General features: G+C 59.2%; 2 protein-coding genes across 2 annotated transcripts; one reads left to right on the plus strand and one right to left on the minus strand.

Moving 5' to 3' along the window:
• Window positions 1-541: 541 nt before the first annotated feature.
• On the minus strand, window positions 542-13,438 carry ST3GAL2 (ST3 beta-galactoside alpha-2,3-sialyltransferase 2). The gene is made up of 8 exons (XM_030227460.2): window positions 13,344-13,438; window positions 5,294-5,563; window positions 4,779-5,204; window positions 4,471-4,664; window positions 4,059-4,238; window positions 3,832-3,877; window positions 3,569-3,688; window positions 542-3,297 (listed from the first exon to the last, which is right to left on the minus strand). Exons 3-8 carry the CDS (start codon window positions 5,109-5,111, stop codon window positions 3,124-3,126), a joined length of 1,047 nt encoding a protein of 348 aa, XP_030083320.1. The 5' UTR covers window positions 5,112-5,204; window positions 5,294-5,563; window positions 13,344-13,438; the 3' UTR covers window positions 542-3,123.
• An 850-nt stretch (window positions 13,439-14,288) lies between these two features.
• Window positions 14,289-21,949, plus strand: FCSK (fucose kinase). The gene is made up of 23 exons (XM_030227456.2): window positions 14,289-14,361; window positions 14,448-14,605; window positions 14,723-14,773; window positions 14,860-14,985; window positions 15,107-15,179; window positions 15,467-15,564; window positions 15,713-15,793; window positions 15,882-16,001; window positions 16,178-16,319; window positions 16,648-16,775; window positions 16,878-16,979; window positions 17,428-17,598; window positions 17,671-17,738; window positions 17,881-18,251; window positions 18,482-18,692; window positions 18,793-18,959; window positions 19,061-19,288; window positions 19,423-19,566; window positions 19,721-19,840; window positions 19,913-20,100; window positions 20,294-20,393; window positions 20,910-21,133; window positions 21,317-21,949. The coding sequence occupies exons 1-23, from the start codon at window positions 14,289-14,291 to the stop codon at window positions 21,431-21,433; spliced, it is 3,261 nt and encodes a 1,086-aa protein (XP_030083316.1). The 3' UTR covers window positions 21,434-21,949.
• Window positions 21,950-22,034: the final 85 nt, after the last annotated feature.

Raw genomic sequence — 22,034 nt, forward strand, 5'->3', positions numbered from 1 at the left:
CAAATGCCCCTGGTTGTCTGGGTGGGATCCTGCAGGGACACTAGGCTTGTTGAATGGTCCAGCCCTGGGAGCTGGAGTGAGTTCTGGGCCTGCTGCATCACCCTGGGGAAGTCCCTTCCCTGCCTCTGCCTGTATTCACGTTCAAAATTATGTCCTTCAAGTCATTCCCTCTGCTGTGGTGGGGCTCAGGGACATGGGCTGCATGGGACCAAAGCCTCTGTTTTAGGGTCCAGGGTGGTTGGGACATGGATGTGGGGTCTGGGTGAGCAGTGGCATCACCAGCTCCTGGGCTCAGGCTGGAGGGGTTGTGCTGAGGCTCTGCTGCTGGACACGGGGCCAGTTCCTTCTCCTGCCCCCGAGAGGGGATGTTAACCACAGCTGGGGGCTGCTGTCTGGCCCAGGAGAGGAGGGGAGAGCAGAGCATCTTCATGGCCCAGCAGCCCTCTCATTCCCTTTCCCTTCTTTCCTGACCCCACCGATGCCCAGGTTTGGGTGCAGGCAAAGGCACAGTAGACAGGGCTATCAGAAGAGAACCACCAAGTAGATTTGATGCATGATTTTTATTGACTTTAAAAAAACCAGTTGGTTTAAGACAGTTGTGTGCAGAAGTACCCACGTACACAGAGGCTACGGGCCAAGCTGCCTGCCTTGCTCCTAGCCCTAGCTCGGAGCACTGGTCTCTCCCTCTCCCAGTGGGGCAGGAGGTGCTCGGATCAGGTACTGTGAGATGCAGACAGCCTCTGCCAGGTGGGCCAGCCTGGGCACCTCCTCCCTGCCTGCCCCCCTGCCCGTAGCCTGTGCCTACAGCTCCTCTATGTACAGTACAGTGGTGCGCCGGCCGTGCAGCACGCGCCTGCCTGCGGCCGCCCTGCCAGGGAGACACGAGTGGTCGCGAGTCCTAGTGGGACAGCTTAAATAAAAAATAATAATATAATAATAATTAAAACAACAGAGAATAGGGGAGCAGGGGAAGGAAGTTAGCAAAAAAAAACCAATACTGTCAGGGCAGCCAGGAGCCGCAAGTGCGCCTGACGCTGGATGCCAGCACTGTGCTGCTGGAGGGTTTGGTACCTGGGTTTGGTACCCAGCGTCGCCACTCACCCTGTGATTGTCAGGCCTGGCCCTGCTCAGCTGCAACAGGAGCTGGTCCAGCCTCATCACACTGGATTTGGCCTTTCTAGCCACTGGGTGGTGGCCTGGATGTGTCCCTCTCTCCCAGCAGCGCTGCCCAGCTAAGATCCAGTGTGGTGCGAGGAAGGAAGTGGGTACAACTGCCAGGTACATCGGCCACGTCCCTGCCGCCAGCACGGGCACAGCCAGGCGTCACCGATGGGAGATGGTCAAGGCACTCATTGTTGCTCGTGGTTTTGTGGTTTTTAATTTTCTTCCCCATAAAAAAAAAGCCACAAAACAAAAAATCAGCAAAAAACACCCAGGAAGGTGGAGGGCAGGGCTTGCAGCAGCCTGTGTCCTGTGGCTCAGGGCTGCCTGCACCAGGGCGGCTCCACTTCTACAGACCAAAACCCACCACAAAACTCAGGAGTTTAAATCCCTATGAACAGAAAAGCTGAATTTTCCCAGCCCAGAGGCTGCTGACTTGCCTGCTCCAGGTGACCAACCCACACCCTTGTGTTTCACAATTGAAGAGAAACCCAAAAAAAATAAAAGAAAACCCTGAAAAACAACCAAAGCAAAGTGGAGAAAAAGGTAAGGTAAGGCTGTTACAGAAAAGCCAGATACAAAAGGGTAAAAAAATCTCCAAGCCCAAAAAACCCTACAGTGATTGTTCCTCAAATTAACTATTGCAACCAGCAAGGCAGCATGGGCAGAGTTTCCCCAGAGAGGCACTGCCCCACAGCCCCTGCTCCACTCTCAGCACCGGTTGTGCAGGCAGAGGGTCCCTCTCTGGGGGACTTATTCCATGGTTGCCTTTTTCTTGAGCTTTTCAGCATCTCTTAAAAAAAAAAAAAAACCACCTGATTGACCTAAAGAAAGTGGTTTTACTGACACCTCTGGGGAGGCAGTTTCCTTCAGCATCTCCCCATCCCATGTCATAGGATGTCTGTCCAGCCCAGGAAGCCCTGGGGACCCTGAGGGCCCCAGCGGTACCAGACTGCTGTAAACCAAGCGCCACCCTGGCAAAAGGAGCAAAGACTTTGGGATTTCAGCTTCTCACCAGAGCTGTTTAGAGCAACACAAAAACAAAAGCGCAGTTCACTCACCCGCTAATCTCTGATCTGTTTCTTCCCAGCCTGAAAGCAAGGAAATCCTGTCTCCTTGACCCTGCTGCATCCCATAACCCCTTGAGCATCCTACAACAGCCTGCAGAGCTCAGCAAGAGTGACCAGGCTGCTGCTCATGTAGGTTTCTTAGCTGCCTCCTGTACAGTCATTCCTGAAATCTGTTCTACCCTTCCCCAGTCCTCAGGTAGAAGAGCGGGGATGCTGCACCCCAAAGCTGAGATTCCTCTTCATCTCCCTGCACAGCTGTGCCAGCAGTTGCCAGCCTGCAGCGGAGCATAGGCAGTGGTCGGCTTCCCGAAGCTTCTGGCTCCCCACCGTGGATCTGTGTGCTGGGACCTGCCTCTGTACCAGAAGCCTTCCCTGGAGAAACGACGGCATCGGGTGCCCCAGGAGGGGTAAAAGAAAAATACCAAAATAAAGGAAAAAAGCAGCTGGTTCCACTGGTGAGGCTGCGCAGCCGCCACAGCTCCCTCAGCCCCCTCGGCCTGGACATGATGCTCGAGGGGCTCCCCAAAGTCACACGGCTTCGGGGCAGGGGGGGTTGTCTTCTTTTAAAAAGAGCAGCATTTGGTTCGACTGTAGAGAGATGCAAGGCGGCCACCCCTGCCGCCTGGTCAGTCACTGATTGTGTTTATAAATCCTTTCTCAGCTGGGTTTCTTAATAATAATAATAATAATAATTAAAAAAAAAGCAAAAAGTCTCCTTTAGCTCTGAACCTGATTGGCTGCTGGAGGCACCAAATGCCACCACGGTGGCTGTCAGCAATGCAGAACTGCGCTACCCATACGTGCTCGTTGCCTGAGCCCACCAGGGAGTCCCTCACCCTCTGTCTCTGCAGGCAGCAGGACCTGCTGGAGCAGGAAGCCAGAGACTCAGCCCTCAGTTTCCCCGGTAAACCTCGATCTTGCTGGTTTTGGCCAGCATGTCAATGATGTGTGCCTCGAAGTCAGCATCGTGCACCCCCGTCTTCCTGAACTCGCCGGCGTAGCGGTTGTTCTCCCAGTAGTGGTGCCAGTTCCCCCGGCTGTCAGCACCGAACCCAAAGACGTTCACCTGCCGTAGCAAGGGAGGGAGTGAGCCAGAACCCCCCACCAGGCTGGGACACGCTTGTCTCAGCAACCCCTGCACTGCTGGGGTGATTTTCAAAGGTGCCCATCCTCCTGCACAGCCTTCCCACCCCTCAAGGATGCCCATCACTGCGGTGTCAGGCAACCATAGTGACTGCTGCAGTTTGACCCAAAGAATTCCACCTCCTTCCTTAACCCTGCAAGGTTCATGACTTCAGCAAACCCGCTCCATGCCAGCTGAAAGAGACATCACCCACCTCATCGCAGACATGGAGGGCAAAGAAGAGCACCAGCATGCCAGTGGAGGGGTAGCGCCCGTGGTGTTCCGTCCAACGGTCGTGGATGTACTTGAAGAAGGCAGGATTGTAGATCTGCACCTGGGACGATAGACCAGGGTAAGCAGAGGAGTCCCAGCCATGGTCCTTTGGCACCAGGACCCCGTGAAGGAGCACTGGGAGCCCTGGGGAATGATGAGGTGACAGAGGCCATACAGGTGCTCCTGGCAGTGCACTCCACATACCTTTTCTTTGTCCACACGCAGAAAAGGCTTCACAGGTGCGTATGTGCTGGGAAAAGAGTGGAGAGGCAGCTGAGTTCTTGGGGGTCCCATGCCCCCAGCTCCAGCCTGAGTTGCCAAGGGGGGCTCTTGGAGGGAGGAACCAATGAATGCCCACTACTCCCAAGGGAGCTGTCCTCGAGCTAGGTGAGCCACCAGCATGGTGCTGCCAGTGCCCACTGGGTACTTACAACCTGATCTGGCCAGTGGAGAGGGCACTGGCGATCCAGAGCAGGTCCAGCGTTTTGAAGGGCACGAGCACAAAGCTGACATTGGCGGGCAGGTTCTTGGCACTCTCGGGATACATGAAGTGGTGTGTGGTCCGACCACCCACATCGCCCTCAAAGCCCACCGTGGGGGCCTGGTTCATCCTGGGGAGAGAGCAGGGAGGATGGCACCACTGTCCCAATGCCCCCTGCCTTGCAGATGACACGGGTGATCCCCACAAGCTGTTGAATGCTGCCAAGCAGCAGTTTCCCGCCCAGGGGAGAGGGAAAGGCTGGACTCACTCCCACTCGTCCCAGCACCCGGTGGTGCCAGCATCACCCCATGTCTCTGTGTGCCCGAGTGGGCAGAGCCCTGGCAGTGCTCTCTGGCTCTCACCGCATCACGAAGTCATGCCCGTCGATTTCCGGGCCGTAACCGGAGCCGCGCAGGTTGCCTGAGTTCCCAACCACGGCGCAGCGGCGGCAGCGGCGTGGGTCACGGGAGCGGTACGGATCCTCGCCCGGCACGATCTGGAAGAGCTTGCTCAGGACCTCGTGGGTGTTGTGGGACTTGAACTGGGGCTGCAGCATCTGCAAGGAGGGAAGGTAGGCAGGGGGGAATCAGCCAGCACCCCCTCCCTGGTGGAGGGGAAATCTGTGCCCCCGTGCCAGAGCACACTGTGGCACTCTCGCCCCTGTGCTCACCATCCACCACCTCTGGACGTCGGGCGGTAGGTCCATGTTCTCCTTGGTCCACACTGGGGACACGGTGCCATCATAGCGCCCATCAAACCAGTCGGTGGCTCCCGGCTCCTCGGCGGGGCAGCGGCGGCAGGAGCAGCCCCGAGGGTATGGCCCCCCTTTGCTGAGCCGCTGCATCCCGGCATAGCCAGGCACCAGCTTCACCCGGTGGATGCCGCCCAGCCCGCCGGGGTCCAGGTAGGCGATGCTGTGGTGGGAGTAGGTGAAGAGGAGGGACATGACGAAGACGAGCAGGAAGGCGGTCGAGAGGAAGCAGAAGCGCAACGAGCACTTCATGGTCGTCGGGTGGCTGAGCCGGGGACGGCGCCCGCTCCGGCATAGGGCGCGGGCATAGGGCGCGGGAGGGCGTCAGCCGGCCAGCGAGGCTCCCTGCAGGAACGAGCGCTGTAACTCCCTGCGGCGGCGGTGTGGGGAGGGGGATGTAGAACCTCCCATGACCCACCGCACCGGGCTCCTACCTGCTGGGCTGCAGCTTTCCATCCGCGTTGTCCGGCCGCGGAGAGGGCCCCCGGTGGCTCCGCGTGCCAGGCAGGGAGCATCTGCTGAGGGGTCCGGCACAGCTCGGCGAGCCGGCCTCAGCCGCGGCACCGCGCCCCGGCGGCTCCTCCAGGTCCCGGCCCCGGCTGGCGCTCAGCTGCGACGGTGCTCATCATCCCCGGGGTTTAGCTGATCCGCTGGCACGCTGCCCTCAGCCGCTGGCTCGGGAACACGGCCACCACGACACCGGCCTGGAGCGGGAAGAAGGGGACGGCGCGTCAAGGGGTGGCGATCCAGACAGCAGAGGGGGGCTGCGCCGAGCAGGCGGAGGCTGCTGGGGGCTGAGGACTTTATTCCCCACTTAACGCCCCAAAATGCCTCCAAGCCCGTCCCAGGTACGGGGATGCAGGGTACGAGCCGTACCCGAAGGGGACAAGCAGGCGCAGGGAGCTGAGATGCCGGCATCGCTATCCGCGCCTGGGGAACTCGCAGCAGCTCCCGGACTGTGCCCTCCCTGTCTTTGCCAGACAAAGGCTCAGCCATGAACTCGCCTCCAGAGCCGAACAAGCGGCTCCTTTCTGTAGGCTAAATTCTCCTTCTCTATCACGCCATAAGCAGCCCCTCCAAAACCCTCCTCGCCGGCTGCCGCCGCCGCCGAGACAGCCGGGAAACAGCCGCTCCGCAGCCTGACGGGCACCCCGGGCACCGACACTGGGACTGTCCCCCCCGAGGGGCAGCGTCCCTTGGGGAAGGTCACTTGCTCGCTCGTGATCCTGGCGGGTAAAAATAGCCAGGGCAGAGGGGCTGGCGCCTGCGCCCGGGGAGGGGCGGGAGGAGCGGCCAAGCCCCCCGAGCAGGGGGGTAGGCAAAGCCAGACAGCGCTCCTTGGCCAAGGCAAAAAAAAAAAAAAAAAAAAAAAAGGAAAGAAAGGCTGAAAATCCCCTTTTAACACAGTCACTGAGCTGGAGTAGGATCCAGAATCCCAGGGGTTTGGAGACATGACCTACTCTCCAGGCCTTTTTGGGGAGGGGGTGACCCCGCCCCGAGGCAAAACCCAGCAGAGGCATCACCTCCACGGCTCAGCCCTGGCCCCAATTAAGCCAGTGCCGAGGCCGGCAGTACTAATTAGGAGCTGGCAGGCACTACGATGCTTCTTCCCTAGAAAAAAACATCTCCTGGAAAACGCTGGCTTGCTTTCCAGGAATAGACTGCTAAGCCCCCAAAAACCTTGTTGGGATGGGGATAACATGGACCCCAAAGGCTCCCCCAGCCCATTGCACTGCCAAGCACGGACACCTCCTGCCCAAACCATTAATCCCCTGTCAAATATTTGTTCAAGTGGGGACAGTCTTTAAAGGAAAGAGCCAAAAACAGAAGGCACATCCCGGTTCAGGTGTTTTCCTGGGCTCTGGCAGGGAATTTTAACACGCCTACATGGCACACGCATGGCCAGCAGCGACTGCAATCAGTTCCTTGGGCTGCTGCCAGCAGAAAAAGCAGGGTGGTTGTTAAACAGAGGGTTTTCGCATTTAGGGAGTTTGGAATAAAGCCAGTAAAAAGCTATAACACCCCCCACCCCCAGACGCAAAACGCTGGAAAGATTCGTAGGTAAAAGTCAATTTTGGGGCTTTCTTCAGCTATAATATGGCAGGGCCACCAAGCAGGATGGGCTGATCCCCCTCCCCTGCTCCCGCTGCTTACCATCCCACGAGGCTTTTTAAAGGCTAAAGGAAATGAGCTATCACGTGCTTGTGTTATTTTTGTTCCTGGTGAAAGGGGGAAAATCCCTTTCCGGCTCCCCAGCCCAGCCTGGTCCTGCCTGATACATCCCAGCCCGGACACCATCTGGAGCACAGTTTGTCTGGCCCCCATCCTGGGGCCTCCTGGAGCTGCCCCCAACCACAGAGGGGGAGGAAAGCCCCCTCCAGCCCTGCTCATATGCGGTAAAAGAAGCCTTAAATCCCAGTGGCTGGTTTGAGTCATCATTTTCCTAGCAGGAGCTGGCGGCTATTTCCATATGCACTGGTCCTTACAGCCCCCAGCAGGGACAGGGCACCCACACAGGCAAACATACCCCAGCAATATCCATGCCCTCCCTGCCCAATCCTAATCCAAGCCACCTCCACAAATAAAACCCCACTTACAGGAGCTTTTTGCACCAGATTTGGATGTTTCCTTCTTGAACTAATAAGGGATTTCAGGATTTCTTCTGTGGTGAGCAAGCTTGGCAACTCATCAATGCCACTAAATACCATTCCATTCCCAATTTCATCCCCAGGATCCTAAATTGCCTCCTGAGGACCATGTACTCATCAAACACAAGTTTCTTTTTGATTGCAGGAGATAATGAAGCGAGGCTATTAAAAGGTCCTGGCAAATTGCTCTGCTGCTTTTACAGGTGGATGGTTTTTTCCAATCATATAATCTTTCATTTCAGGATGAATGCTGGAGCGATGCGACCGACAGCCCCAGGGCCTGGAGGATGCCTGCCCCTTCCCTGTCAGACAAAACACCTTCGAAACATCCCCACTCAGCATCTCCAGGTCTTGTTGGCTTTGTTTGATCATTTCTAAGCTATCCTGGGGTTGTTGGCATGAATTTCCGTGCCAGTAAATGGCAGGGTGGGCAAAGGAGGGAGCCATCACTGGGAGATGGGATGTCACAGTGTTTGGGGCAAGGAGAGAAGGGGAGTGGAGGAGCAGTGGCACCACTGTCTGCACTGGCTGCTGCTCTTCCCAGGGATGAATGGTCTGAAAATTCCCCCAGGAGTCTTTGGGAAATGCCACCCTGTGTGACCAGGTGCTACTCATCCCATGGTCCCTGTGCAGAGACATCACTTCTGCCACCACCAAACCATTGACTGGGTATTAGAGTGGTGCATGGCTCTTGCAGGTGGAGGAGGGGGAAGCACACAGGGCCCCCCTTGGGCTGGACCGGCATGTATGCCATGGGTGGAAAACCTGAGAATTAGGTTTTTTGGGTTTTTTGGCAGGGAAGGAGCAGATCTGAGTCGAGTCTTCCCCACCTCCTTCAATGCCAGACTGAAACAGCGAGTGGTGACCTGTCCTTGTTTCAGGCAGAACTTCAGTGAGCAGGATTACTACAAAAAGTCATAAAACCATTCCAATTTCTTTTTGCCCACGGCCCAAGCACTGCCAGAGGTTGCAGGCCCCGGGCAGAGTGCGAGGAGCCGTTTGCCTCCGTGGGGCCGTCAGCTCGCGTTAGCTGGGAGCAGCGCGCGGGAACCGCCGGGGGCAGCACGGGCAGGGCCCACAGCCTGTCCCTCTGCATCACTGGCCTTCCAAAGCCAAACCAAGGCTTGGCGAGAAAAGTGCAGTTAATTAAGAAGATCCTTTTCTGCTTCACCCATCTAGAGGGATTATTTTTTCCCCTTGAATTTTTTTTTCCTCCCTGGAAGCTGGATGGGAGAGGGAGCAGGGAGCAGACCTGGTGCTGGCACAAGGAGGTTTCTCCCTGCCATGGGGTGATGCCATGAAGAACTGATGGCTGGCACTAGACAAGCACCAGGTATTAAGGGAAGAAGCCAATTTCGTGCATTAAGCCATCACCACATCCCAACAGCAACGAGGACCTGGTAAGTAATTCTTCATCCTTTTAATTAATCATACTCCTATCAGGCAGCTCAATCAGCTAATGGAGCCAAGTTAATTGGGTTTCCCATGTTTTAAACCCTACTCGCACCCCTGACTGCCAATGGCAGCAATTCCAGCCTCTCCTTTTGTCTGGCCTCCAGAGGGGTTATTTCGGGCTCATCCCTCAGTGCTGGGATAGGGCCAGGAAAAAGCGTGGAGGCCAAATCTCCAGCACAGAGCTGGGATGGAGCCAGCCATGCTGAGGCCATCTCCTATGGGATTTAGGGGCGCAGGGGAACGCCAGAAGTGGGAAAACAGAATTGAATGCTCCCACCCTTGCTGGTAGATGGGCCTGCAGGGACTGTCCAGCAGCATTCCAAACCCCTTGGTTCAACCACAGTGTGACCCTCAGGGAATTGCACCAGCTTGAGCACCCTGTGCTGCTTGATGGGGCAATGCTGGGTGGGCACTCTTCCCCCAAAACTCACAATGGCAGAAGCAGCCAAGGCAGATGCTCATCCCTGCAGCTCACATTCCCATTGGGACTACCCAGCCACCTGTACCAGCCTGTGTGGCTGATGTCCCTGAGCATTCTCCAGTGCCATTTCCCCCACCCTCTGCCAGCTATTCTGGGTCTCCCCAGGGGGAACAAGGGACCCTGCACTCCAGGGGTGTTGAAAAGCCCAAGGCCATGCTCACAGCTCAGCCTTGTCATGCTCAGCTCTCTGTGCCAGGAGCAGCAGCTCCCTCCTTGAGGCAGGACAGGCAGGGAAGAGAGCGGAAATCTCCCCCACAGATCCTGAATGCCTGCAGAACTGAGAGACAGCCCAGCTGCTCTGCACCTCAAACACCCACCCCAGAACCCCCAGTTTGCCTCAGTTTGCACCAACTCAAGTACCAGCAGCTCAGGTATCACACAGCTGGGTACCACTGAACCCCGGGTCAAGCACCACCACACCAGGTGCCACCAAGCTGAGTCCCACTGAGCAGCCAGGTTTGTCCAACCAACCCAGCAGAACAGAGGAGGCAGAGACTGGGGCTTGCCACCCACCACTGCTGGCTCCTCTCTCCCATCTTTACCCCAGCTCCCTATGCAAAGCCATCTGCTCCCATGGGGAGCCAGCTTCCCACTGCTGGCCACATTTCTGCCTCACCCTCCCACAGCTGCAGCCTGGGGTCAGCAGGGTCTGCCTGCTACAGCAGGGATGCACCCCACAGACACCCTTGAACCAGTCTCCCTGCAGCCTCAGCTGCCTGTGAAGACGTGGCCATACCACAGACAGCCACACTCCCCAGAAGAAGGGGCAGGGCCCCTGCTCTCCTGTCACCACCAGCATCCGGAGCTGCCGGCAGCACCCTGAGCCTCCCCGCTGCTGGGAAGGAGCCACTTCCCCTCCACACTGCTGATGTTTTTACCAGCCTGGACCCATTAGGGTTCATGCCTGATGCCTCACCAGGAAAATATGTGCAGGAGTGCAGGACAGGCGGATGCTGCAGCAGGAGGCGCCGCTGCCGGCTGTGGCCCTGTGCCTGGGGAAGGCGAGCTGGGACACGGGCCCTGCACTTTCCTGTCTTCCTCCCTTGGTCTCACCTGCACTGAGGATCGGAGGTGGTGGAAAACCAAAGGTTCTCCTTTGGCTTTTGAGGGCTGGTTGATGGGCGCTGTACCCACAGCTGCCCTCTCTCCCCTGGGGAGCAACCCAAGCTCAGAACTGCAACCTCGGCACAGGCTGCGGGTGGCCCATAAAACCACCCTGGTTTGCTCTGCCTGCAGGCAGCACTGAGAGGACATCGAACTCGTTAGGGAAATTGCACCTATGAGATTTCATCACAAGGAAGTTACGAAAGGCTCCCCAGGCCGGAGGGCATCAATCCCAGCACAGCCTAGTAACAGCCAAGAACTCCCATTAAATGTAAAATTAGAGCTGTTCCACTGGCGAGAGCCCCTGACTTCTCTCCACAAGCTGGGGCTCTGCTCAGACACCTGGGGAGAAGGGGGAGCATTTGCAGCTTCCTAAGTGGCCCAATTACTGCTGCAGATCAAAAGTCCTTTGCTGGGGACACGGTTGCACCCGGAGCAAAGTGACTGTTGTTATTTTGGAGCTCAAACACTGAACTATCCATCCCATAAAGAAAAAAATCTATACATCACACACACACACACACACACACACACACACACACACATAAATTCTTATACATTCACCACTCATCCATGTGCAGTTTCGGGGGTATCTTTGGGAACTTTGCCTTGGAGCTGGGACCCAAATGACTTGCACTTTCCAAACAAAGCAGAGCCCAACGGGGCAGGGAGTGGAGGTTCCCAGCCTCTCCCATCACATCCCAGCCCAGAGGGGTCAGGCAGGCTCTGATAAATCCTGGCTCATGAAGAAGCACTGAGGCCGGCCGAGCCACTGGAGAGCAATTAACAGCTTGCAATCGTGCAAAAATGAAATGCAACGGGAAGAGATGAAAGCCATCGAGCTGCCGGGACCTCGGCGTGCCAAACTGGGCGGCATCCGGCGTGCCGAGACCCCGCAGCAAAACCACCGAGCCCTCCGCGCCATCGGGGCCTTTGCCCAAAAAGCGGCAGTTTGGAGCTTGTTTGGGCACGAAAATTCAAGCGTTCCCGCAGCATGCGGCAGCCGGGGCTCTCCCTGCCCGCTCTCCCCGCCTGCCTCCGGCGCCGGCGAGGCGTGGGCGGCGAGCGGAGCGCGCCCCGCCGTTCCCAAGAACCGCCATGAGCTCCTCGCAGGAGAGGGAAGCGCTTTGGACAGGCAGCTGCCGCACACAACCGGCAGCGGGGCCGCTGTCGCTGCCAGATGGGGACAGACGGACAGACAGACAGACGGACAGACAGACGGGCACGGGGGGGGGCGGCGGGCAAGGCACCCCCCAGCGCAACCCTCCCTGCTGAGGCCGTGACTTCTGCTTCTGACAGAAGGGGAAGAAAAGGGAAGAAAGGGAAAAGCAAGCTCAAAGCGTTGAGGAACTTCCCGTTGGCGCTCACCGCCTTGGCCACGGTGTGGCCGGGGCGGCTGCTAAGGGCTAGGAAAAGGAGAGCCTTTCCTAGCAAAAAGGGGAGCCTTTCCTAGCAAAAAGGAGAGCCTTTTCCTAGGCAAAACTGCCTTCACCAGCTCAGAGCCCACACGGCTTCCCGGAGGGAGGCTCAGCAAGTTTTGGGGCTTGGTGTGATTTGGTTTCCCCCAGACACGTTTTATGATTGTTGGCAGCAGGCGGGGACGTGGCCCTTCCTCCAGTCTGAGCCTGCACGCTGCCCAAGTGCCATCCTCCCCCCAGTATTTTCCAGCTGCTATGGAAGCCCTCACTCTAGGGAAATATTTGGGAGCTTTGGAATAGGTGCTCTGACTCTGCAGCTGGAGCCTGAGCTAATCTTGCCTTCCCCCTGCGCCAGCAGCACTCAAACCCCCGGAATATGTGGGGACCCCTTGAATCGCCAGGCCCTGAAATACGGGCTCCGGTGTCAATCCCCCTCTGGCAGCCGTGCTTCAGCCAGGGAAACACCCTGAAACAATGGGACACGCACACCGATCTCACACCAGTGCCCGCCTTAGTGGCCCCACACACACAAAGAAGCAGGCAAAGGACATCCCCTGTTCGGTGACACAGTTTTCTACCCTGTCCCCAGGGACGCTCAAGCTGTTTGCGAAATCCTGGCTGCCACTACCCATGCAATGGATGCCGTGTGTCACGCAGCCATGTGTCACACTGCTGCTGAGGGACCTTGCACACTGGCACTCGTGGGGACTGGGGCCACTCGCAGCCAGCCCTCCCACCCTGGTCCCCGGTTCTGCCCTCAAGATCCCAGGGCACACGGCTGGAAGGGAGCAGCTCCATCAGCCCCGACAGCCCTGCTAGGGCCAGCATCCTCCCCGGGGCGAGCACATCCTGCCCGGGCAGCACCCTGGAGCTGCTCCCCGAGCTGCACACCGCGGCTGGGGCCAGCACACGCTCCCTGGACACCGCACCGCAGGGCCCGGGCCAGCATTCCGGACCAGCGGAACCTCCTGGGTCCGAACCCAATGCAACCCGGGTGGACGCTCCCGGCAGCAGCACCCAGCACAGGGAGCAGCACCCAGAACCCGGACCTACACCCCGGACAGGGGACAGCACATCCTCCCAGGGCTGTTCAGCACCCACTGCACCCCGGGGGGATACTCCCAGCCCCGAGACCTGCACCCAGCCCCGGGACCAGCAACCGGGACTACCACAGCGGGAATGAACCCAACGCATCCCGTGGGGGTGCTGCCCGAGGTCAGCTCCCAGCACCGGGACCAGCCCGCAGCAGCGGGGCAGCTCCCGGGCGGGCTCCCCCGCGTCCGCCCGCTTTCCCCGCCGCCTCCCCGGGACCGGCATCCCGAGCCGAGCCGGGCCGTGCCCGCATCCCCCGCCTCGGGCCCGCTCTCCGCCGCGGTACCTGGCTCAGCTCCGGCATGGCCCCGCCGCCGGGCTCACCCGGGCCCCGCCGCCACCGCCCTCCGCGCTGTGCGGAGCCGTGCCGTGCCGCGCGGGGCGGGGGGGAAGGGGGGGACGGACTGGGCCGGCAGGCTGGGAGATGTAGTCCTGGGCCGCCCGGAGGGGCTTGTGGGACTTGTAGGAGGAGAGCGGGGCCTCCTGCACCCACTCTCCCACCGGCATCTCAGGAAACCACCCCGGTGCCCAGCCCGGGACTCACCCCGGCACATCGGCACCCCCCAGCCCGGTGCCCAGCATCGGAACCCCTGTACTCAGCCGCCAGGCGGTACCGACCCGGCGCATCGGCAGCCCCCTGAACACCCCCGGTACCCAATGCGATACCCAGCTCGGTACCCATCCCAGTACCCACCCGGCGCACCGGCATCTCCGGACATCGGCACCCCGGTACCCATCCCCGTTATCCATCCCGGTATCCACCCGGCGCACCGGCATCTGCCGGCACCCACCCCGGAACGCACCCCGTGCATCGACACCACCCAGTACCCACCCAGTACTGATCCCACCCCAGCACCCACCGGGCACCCACCCTGACAACCCACCGGGAACCGACACCCGAGCCCCCCGCCTGGGCACCCCTTCTATCTGCAGAGAACCCTGCGAGGAGCCGCACCCGTGACAGGGGTGACGCAGGGCACTTAGGAGTACGCACTGCCGCCGAAACCCGTTTTAGGGCAGAAAACGTCAAGCCCCCATTCCCCCTTTGCAAGCCCCCCGAGATGGGGGAACTGGGGAAGCAGCACAGGGCTGACTGCGCCTTTAAGGGGTCCGTGCAGTGCACGCTGGGAACTGTAGTCCTTCAGAACGGAGCGCCCCGGAGGGGCTGCGGGGATAGAACTAAACATCCCAGCAGGCCCCGCGAGGCCAGGCTGGGGCAGAGGCGGTACTCATGGCGGCGGAGTGGAGCGCTGTTCTCCTCACCTGCCGGCAGGGCCATGGCGGCGTGTCCGCCCTGCAGCGAGGCAAGTGGCAGGGCGGGCGCCCCTTCTCCCTCCCTGTGCGCAGCGGCGGGACCGGCTCTTAACGCTGCCCGCCTTTCCTCTGGCAGAGCTGGAGGTGCGGCGGCTGCGGGGCGGGCTGGGCCCGCGTCCCCCCGCGCTGCTCCTGGCCGTGGAGGACCCCTGGGCCCGCCTGGGCAGCGGCGGTGCCACCCTGAACGCTTTGCTGGTGGCGGCCGAGCACCTCAGCGCCCGGGCCGGATGCACGGTGAGACGTGACAGCTTCTGGTGGGTCCGGGGAGGCTGGAAGTCAGGAGGGGACGCTGGAGGTAAGGGGGCGTGCCTGTCCTATCTCCACTGACTGTCCCCGGCTGTCCTTACCCAGGTGGTGACCGCTGACGTCCTGAGGGACGCCCGCATCCTCATCTTGCACATGGTGAGAGCCGACCTGCAGCCCAGCATGAGACCTCTCATTGCTCCCACTCCCTCCTGGTGACCTTCCCATATTCTCCGTCCCACCAGGGCCGCGACTTCTCCTTTGACGACTGCGGCCGTGCCTTCACCTGCCTGCCCGCTGAGGATCCCGGTGCCCCAGCTGAAGCGCTGGTCTGCAACCTGGACAGCCTGCTGGGGACCATGACACACCGGGTCTGTGCAGCCTGGGGATGGGGCCCTGGAGCTGGGTTTGGCTGCCAGCAAGATGGAAGCGGTGTTGGGTTCCTGGGCTCCTTCCCTGCCGTCCCTGGGCATGTGGTCCTTCTCTTGGCAGCTCTGTGTGGGCTCCCCACCTGGCGTCTGGGTCTGCAGCACCGACATGCTCCTCACCGTGCCCTCAACACCAGGTGAGTGGATGGACACCAGCCTTGCTTCCAGCACCTGCTTGGGCGTGGAATGGGGTTCTGTGAACCAGCAGCACAGCTGGTCCAGCCTGTGCTGTGCTCCCATGAGGGTGTGGATGCTCTGCTATTGCTGTCCTGTGCATGTTGCGAGCATCCATTGTGCCTGCAGTGAGGTCAAGGCTGGATGCTGCTGCCACTTCCACTCCTGTGGTCCAGGTTTTCAGTCAGTTGTGCCCAGTGTGAGTACATACACTGCCCCAATGGGTACTGGTCTCTGTCCCTCCCCTCAGGGATCAACTGGAATGGCTTCCAGGGTGTCCGAGTGATCGCAGTGCCCGGGAGCCCAGCATATGCCAGGAACCATGGGGTCTACCTCACCAATGAGCAGGTTGGGACAGCTTCCCCTTCAAGAGGCATCCCTTGGAGGTGCAGGGATCCCCAGTCCTTGGATCCCTTGGGTGCTGAGGTCTCAGCACTGCTGTGGCTGCTTGGCTTGGAGCTCCCTGAAGAGCTCACTGGGGTGGTTTTGCTCCTAGGGGCTGGTGCGTGACATCATCTACAAAGGCACGGAGGCCCAGATCCAGCAGTGTGCAGGGCCAGATGGCACTGTCCCACTGGTATGGCATGACTCAGGTGTTGGTGACCCTGCCAGCCCTGTCCCTTGTGTCACCACAGCTGCAGCCTCAGCCCTAATGTGCCTGGCAGGTCTGTGGGATTGTTTTCTTCTCCTCGGATGCTGCCGAACAGCTTCTGGCCACCCACGTCATCCCTCCTCTGGACGCCTGCACCTACATGGGGCTGGACTCGGGGGCACCACCCATCCAGGTGACAGCTCTCTGTGGGGGATGGGACCCTTTGCCACACAGGTGTCACTACTGGGCATCTCTGTAGGGTCTCTTTGCCCTCACATTGCCAGATTTGGGAGAAGTAGTGGGAGGGAGCACCCAGTAGCAGGGTGGGGTTCAGGATGGCTGGACCCAACAAGCCCCTTCTCTCCCCAGCTCTCCCTCTTCTTCGACATTGTGCTGTGCATGGCTGGGGGGATGACAGAAGATGGTTTTTTGAAGAGTGGTGGCGATGCCAGTGTGAGGAGCGCCCGCTCTGTGCTGTGGAAAGCTCTCCGTGGCTTCCCTCTTAGCATGGGTCAGTGCTTCATTCCCACTTCTAGTGGAGTGTCCCTACCCAGGCAGTTGTAACTGGGTGATCTTTAAGATCCCTTCCAACCCCAACCATTCTATGATTCTGTGCTGTTGTGAGTGCATGTGATGTGACCCGTTCCTGGGCCCTCTTCCCTGCATGGGTGGAGATGGGGTGGTCAGGGCCTGCTGGTCGTCTCTGTCACCCCACAGCTGCGGGTCCCCAGATCTTCACTCGTGCCCCTTCAGCCGGGGATGTTCAGCCTGGCTCCCGAGTGCCAGACACACCCACTTTTTTTTGTTGATGTGCTGAAAGCTCTTCTGTCCCCCCCCAGCCTGCATTCCCAACGCATCCTATGACTACATGACTGCCTCTGCGAGTGACCACATCCGCAGCCTGACCCTCCTGCCTAGCTCTGCCAACCACCTCCGCTTCTGCAAGACAGCCCATTCCCACGTGGATGTATGTCCTTCCATCCCCAGCCTTGCTCATGTGTGTTTTTTGGGGGCTGCTCTGGGCTGTGTGCCCAGCCCCTGGTCCCATGTATCTCTGTGCCCTTGGCAGCAGTCCTGTGTCCTGGAGGATGGATCTTCAGTCACCAACTGCCTGCTGGAAGGAGCTGTGCAGCTGGCAGCTGGCAGTGTCATCCAGCACTGTCACCTCCAGGTACCTGACTAGGATGGGAGTGATGCACAGCTTCCAGTGCACTGAATGGGCAGCAGGGTGACATGTTGGTGCTTAGGATGGAGGAACCACAGCTGTGAGATTTGGGGTGCCCTTCCTCTTTGGGGCTGCCTTTTGGTTGGTGCTGGGCACCTTGGTGGCTGTCACCCTCTGAAAACAAGAGGATGAGGCTGTCACTTCTGCCCTGTCCTGAGCTGGGAACCAGGGCAGACCCTCTCCTTTGGGGGCTCATTTATGGCTGTGAGCCCTAGAGGCTGTTGCCTGGCCTGAATTTCTGTAGTCTGTGTTTCTGCAGCCTTGTGACAAAATTACATCCTGTCACCTGGATTGTGCTGGCACCAGCTTGTCTCTCAGGGTGGTTGTCCCTTTCCAAGGTCAGGATTTGTCTCTGGTTTGGGGACCAGCCATGCCACTGTTGCTTCTTCCTCAGGGTCCCCTGGTGATTGGTCCTGGCTGCCTCCTCTCGGGCCTCGACGTGGGCTCCTCAGCAGCCCTGCGGGGCTGTCCCCTGCGTGATATTGTCCTGCAGGGCCACCACGTCCGGCTGCGTGACCTGCCCTGCCGCGTGTTCACTCTCACCGGCCGCCTTGACAACTGGCAGGTAAGGGGGAAGGAGGTGGCACAAGGCTCCCAGCAAAGCCCAAGTGTGACCAGCCCCTCTGTGTCCCTGCAGAGCCCTGTGCAAAAAGCCACCTACCTGAACGTGCCCTGGGCTGAGTTTTTCCAACGGACAGGTGTATGGTAAGTGCCACGTGTCAGGGTGGGACAGGACACCCAGCTCCTGAAGGGTCATGACCATCTCAACCCATCCCACATTCCAGCTCCCCTCATGGAAGGTGTCTTCAAGCCCCAGGGCCGTGCTGATGGTTTCTCCCTCCATCAGGGAAGGGGACCTTTGGGATGCCGAGACACCACGGAGCAGCCGCTGCCTGCTGAATGCCCGGCTCTTCCCAGTGCTTCATGCCCACGAGGCGCTGGGGCTGGAGGATGTGCTGTGGCTGCTGGGCCTGGCCACAGTGGCCAATGAGCAGCTGGTACGCTGGCGAACGGCCTGGCGTATGTCCTGGCAGGAGCTGCTGTCCTGCCTGGACACGGAAGCGGAGCTGGGTGCCCGCCAGGCCCTGTTCTTCCTGCAGGGCCAGCACAAGGTGCGGAGGGTGCTGCTGGGGCGCCAGGACAGCAGCCTCCTGCCGCTTGCCCGCAGTGCTGTCCATGAGGGCTACCATAAGGCCGTGCTGGACACGCTGGATGAAGGTGAGCTGGACTCTTAAACTGCATCTCTCATTGTCAGGACCGTTCAGTGCTCCTGACTGCCTTCAATGATCCCCCCCTATTGCAGGGGTGTACCTACAGGGTATCCAATAAGCCTGGGTGGGTGCAAGCCATTCAAATCCCGCTCATCTGGGGATAGCTTATGGCAGAAGCTGGTGGGGTGCAGTGCAGCCTGGCTGTGCTTTGCAACCTCCTTTTATTTTATTTTCTAGTTGCCTCCACTGCCAGCGATGCCGGTATTGCAGCACGGGCACTTGCCTGTATTGCTGAGGTCCTGGGCTGCATGGCACAAGGGGAAGGGGGCTTGCGGAGTGGTCCTGCTGCCAACAGGGAATGGGCCTCAGCTTTTGGGCACCTGGAGAGCGGGGACATCGCTGGTGGTGTCCAGGAGCTGGCTGCTGAGCGGCAGAAGTGGATGAGCCGGTGAGGCTGGGGCTGGCAAGAGGCAGCTGCCCCATTCCCATTCCAGACATGGTGATGTCATGGAGATGTGGCAGTGGGCTCAGCATCTCTCTTACCCCAGGCCGGCTCTGCTGGTGAGAGCAGCTCGGCATTACGAAGGGGCCGAGCAGATCCTCGTCCGGCAGGCAGTGATGTCCTCATGCCAGTTCATCACCGTGGAACAGGTGGAGCTGCCACCCTTGGGGCACTGGGTGCAGGTGATGTGTCCAGCCCGCCTGGACCTCTCTGGTGAGCACATTCCCTGAGTCAGATGATCCTTGTCTCACCCCTGTGGTGCTGGGGGAACAGGAGTAAGGGTGCCCCAGGAGACTGATGGTGAGTGTTGGCAGGTGGCTGGAGTGACACACCCCCCATCACCTATGAGCACGGGGGGGCCGTGGTGGACGTGGCAGTGCTGGTGGATGGGTGCCGGCCCGTTGGTGCTCGAGTGCGGCGCATTGCCCAGCCAGAGTTGCGCCTTGTCAGCCTCAGCGGGACACCGCAGGGCGAGGTGGTGGCAGAGCTGGTGTGCCGGGAGCTGGAGCACTTACAGGATTACTGCCAGCCACATGCACCAGGTGAGGGGTCACCTGCCAGCCTGGCTCTGTACCTGTGATGTCTCTTTGGTGCCCAGATGGTCCTTTGTGGGGCCAATAGGATGAGGGAGCAGGTAGCACAGCAGGCATCAGCTTTACTTCTTTTTTGTTTTCAGGAGCCCTGCTCAAAGCTGCCTTTATCTGCACCCAGATTGTGCAGTTCCCCTCACAGAGACCTTTGCGGGCCCAGCTGATGGAGAGTTTTGGGGGTGGCTTTGAGGTGCACACTTGGTCCAAGCTGCCCCACGGGTCTGGCCTCGGTAGGTTTGCAGGGAAGGAGCTGCGTAGTCCCTCACTGGTGCCTGGGAGTGTCTCCTGCTGCTAGCACCAGGATGGGGCATCCCCCTTGCTGTCCCCAACCCCCGGGGACACAACAGTGCCTCACTGCCCTGGCCTTACCCATGCTCCTTACAGGCACCAGCAGCATCCTGGCAGGAGCAGTGATGGCATCCCTGTACCGGGCAGCAGGGAAGGCTGCCAGCACTGAGTCCCTTATCCATGCTGTGCTGCACCTGGAGCAGAGGCTCACAACAGGTAGGACCTGGGGGAGCAGCTGACCCACAAGGTGGGGGTCCCAGCAGTGACTGACAACCCTCTGCCCTGCAGGGGGTGGTTGGCAAGACCAGGTTGGTGGGCTCATTCCTGGCATCAAAATCGGGAGGTCGAAGGCCCAGCTGCCACTCAAAGTGGAAGTGGAGCAGATCCTGGTCCCTGATGGTTTTACCCAGATTCTGAACGATCACCTGCTGCTGGTGTACACGGGGAAGACTCGCCTGGCCCGCAACCTGCTCCAGGTAATGCCTGGGTGCCTCTGGGTGTCACAGGCTGGCCTTTGCTCCCCCTGTGGCCTTTGGAGGCATCCCCTTAACTTGTGCAGAGCTTTGCCACCCCAGAGGAAGCTGGCACCCAAAGGCCATGGGTGCAGCACTACCTCCCCAGGTGCTGCCAGAGCCAGGACAGTGACAGGGACATTCTGGCCTCTTGCAGGATGTGGTGAGGAACTGGTATGCCAGGCTGCCTTCCATCGTGCAAAATGCTGACGCGCTGGTGAGCAATGCTGAGGAGTGTGCCCAGGCCTTGAGGCAAGGTGTGAGCCCCCTTCCCTAGGCCAGGTTGGCCCTTTTAACAGCTGTAGAAACACAAGCTTTCCCAGGGAGAGGCTGTGCAGTCGCAGAAGAGAAGAAGGCTGGGGTGTGTGGGCTCTTGGAGCTGCAGAAGCTTCAAATCCTCCCCTGAGCCCACCCTCACCAGGCAATACCCCAAAATTCAGGCTTGAACAAAGATTTTGAGGAAAAGGGGGTTAGACATGCTGAATCTGATTGATTAGCAGTGCACCATTGGTGACAGGGCTGGGGGCCATGCCTGGTCAGTGCAGCGGGTTTATTTGGCTGCTGCAGAGACGAAGCTGGAGCATTAAAGCGAGCAAATCCTCCCCCTGTGGAGGATTAAAAATAGCAACGTGACAGGGCTGGGGTTGCCTGCTTGGCCGGCAGAGCTGGGAGGAACTGGAAAAAGAGAAGGCAGAATTCAGCTTGGGCTGAGCATGTTTCTGCCCTTTGGGTGAGAAAGAGACAAGTAATTTGCAATATTCTCTCCTCTGCAGGTGACCTACTGCTCCTTGGCAAGTGCCTGGACTGCTACTGGCAGCAGAAGAAGTGCATGGCCCCGGGCTGTGAGCCGCTGGCCGTCGGGCGCATGATGGACGCTCTCCGGCCCTACGCCCACGGGCAGTGCTTGGCTGGGGCTGGCGGCGGCGGCTTCCTTTACATCTTAACCAAAGCCCCTCGGCAGAAAGAGGCTTTGCACCAGATCCTGGCAAACACTGAGGTGAGCTGTGAGCCCCCCACTGTTACAGGCAGCTTGCAGCAGCCACATATAGAGCATGAGGGGCATCTTTCCCCACCACACATAGGGTGTGATTGCTTGTTGTTCCAATGCCCTCCCTGGGACCTTGGAGGTGAGAAGGGGTCCTTTGCTGGCTCCTGCCCCAACCTGTGACTCTTTTTCTAGGGTCTGGGCAACTTCAGCATCCACAGCATTGAAGTGGACACTGGTGGTTTCTCTGTGGAGGTCGTGGGATGTGATACCAAGGACAGATCTCACCCTGGAGGGGACAGGGCTGTGTGAAGGCCTTCAGCCCTGGCCCATTCCTAGCAGCTACCCAGAACAAGTGCAGGGAAATTCCCAGTGCTTTAGGGGAAGCTTCTTCAGCCAGCTCCAGCAAGTGCCTTAGGTCTCTGTATGTCCTTTTTGTGCTGCTACTTGCCCCAAAAACCAGAGCCTGGAGAAGTTGTGACAAGTTGTGCAGGCAGGCAAAACTACCCCTGCTGGATGGCCTTGCTGGAGGGACAAGTGTGCTAGGGCCTCCAGCCTGATTTTGGTGTTTGACTCCAGTTTTTACAGTTCTCCAAAGGGAACAAGCTAGCATTTGTGATGCTGCATGTAGCAGTAACCTTCCTGCTCTTCCAGCAGCAGGGACCCAAACTGACAGTTCAGCATGCAATGCTCCTGCACCAGGGATGCAGCTGGATGTAGAATCAAGACCCTCTCCTGTCCTGAGGCACTGTTTCAGCAGTGAAATAGTGACTAGTGAAAGCATGTTACTAGTCCATGCAGTCTGAATAAAAAAGCTTGTTCTCAGCATGTGTTTGTGCCCCTCTGTCCCTAGCAGGGCTGCTCTCTCTTCACAGGATAGCAAAGGCCCAGCATTGCATGGGGAAAGCTTTTC

The sequence above is a fragment of the Serinus canaria genome, chromosome 11, assembly GCF_022539315.1.
Source record: "Serinus canaria isolate serCan28SL12 chromosome 11, serCan2020, whole genome shotgun sequence".
In the NCBI taxonomy this organism is placed as follows: domain Eukaryota; kingdom Metazoa; phylum Chordata; class Aves; order Passeriformes; family Fringillidae; genus Serinus; species Serinus canaria.

Excerpts from the sequence above, each read along its gene's own strand:
- ST3GAL2 (XM_030227460.2), bottom strand. The coding sequence starts at position 5,111 with ATGAAGTGCTCGTTGCGCTTCTGCTTCCTCTCGACCGCCTTCCTGCTC. Across the intron at positions 4,665-4,778 it reads ACGTCCAGAGGTGGTGGATG|ATGCTGCAGCCCCAGTTCAA; the intron begins GTGAGCACAGGG and ends CCCTCCTTGCAG. Across the intron at positions 3,298-3,568 it reads CCCTCCATGTCTGCGATGAG|GTGAACGTCTTTGGGTTCGG; the intron begins GTGGGTGATGTC and ends TTGCTACGGCAG.
- FCSK (XM_030227456.2), top strand. The coding sequence starts at position 14,289 with ATGGCGGCGGAGTGGAGCGCTGTTCTCCTCACCTGCCGGCAGGGCCAT. Across the intron at positions 16,320-16,647 it reads TGGCTTCCCTCTTAGCATGG|CCTGCATTCCCAACGCATCC; the intron begins GTCAGTGCTTCA and ends GTCCCCCCCCAG. Across the intron at positions 16,776-16,877 it reads CAGCCCATTCCCACGTGGAT|CAGTCCTGTGTCCTGGAGGA; the intron begins GTATGTCCTTCC and ends TGCCCTTGGCAG.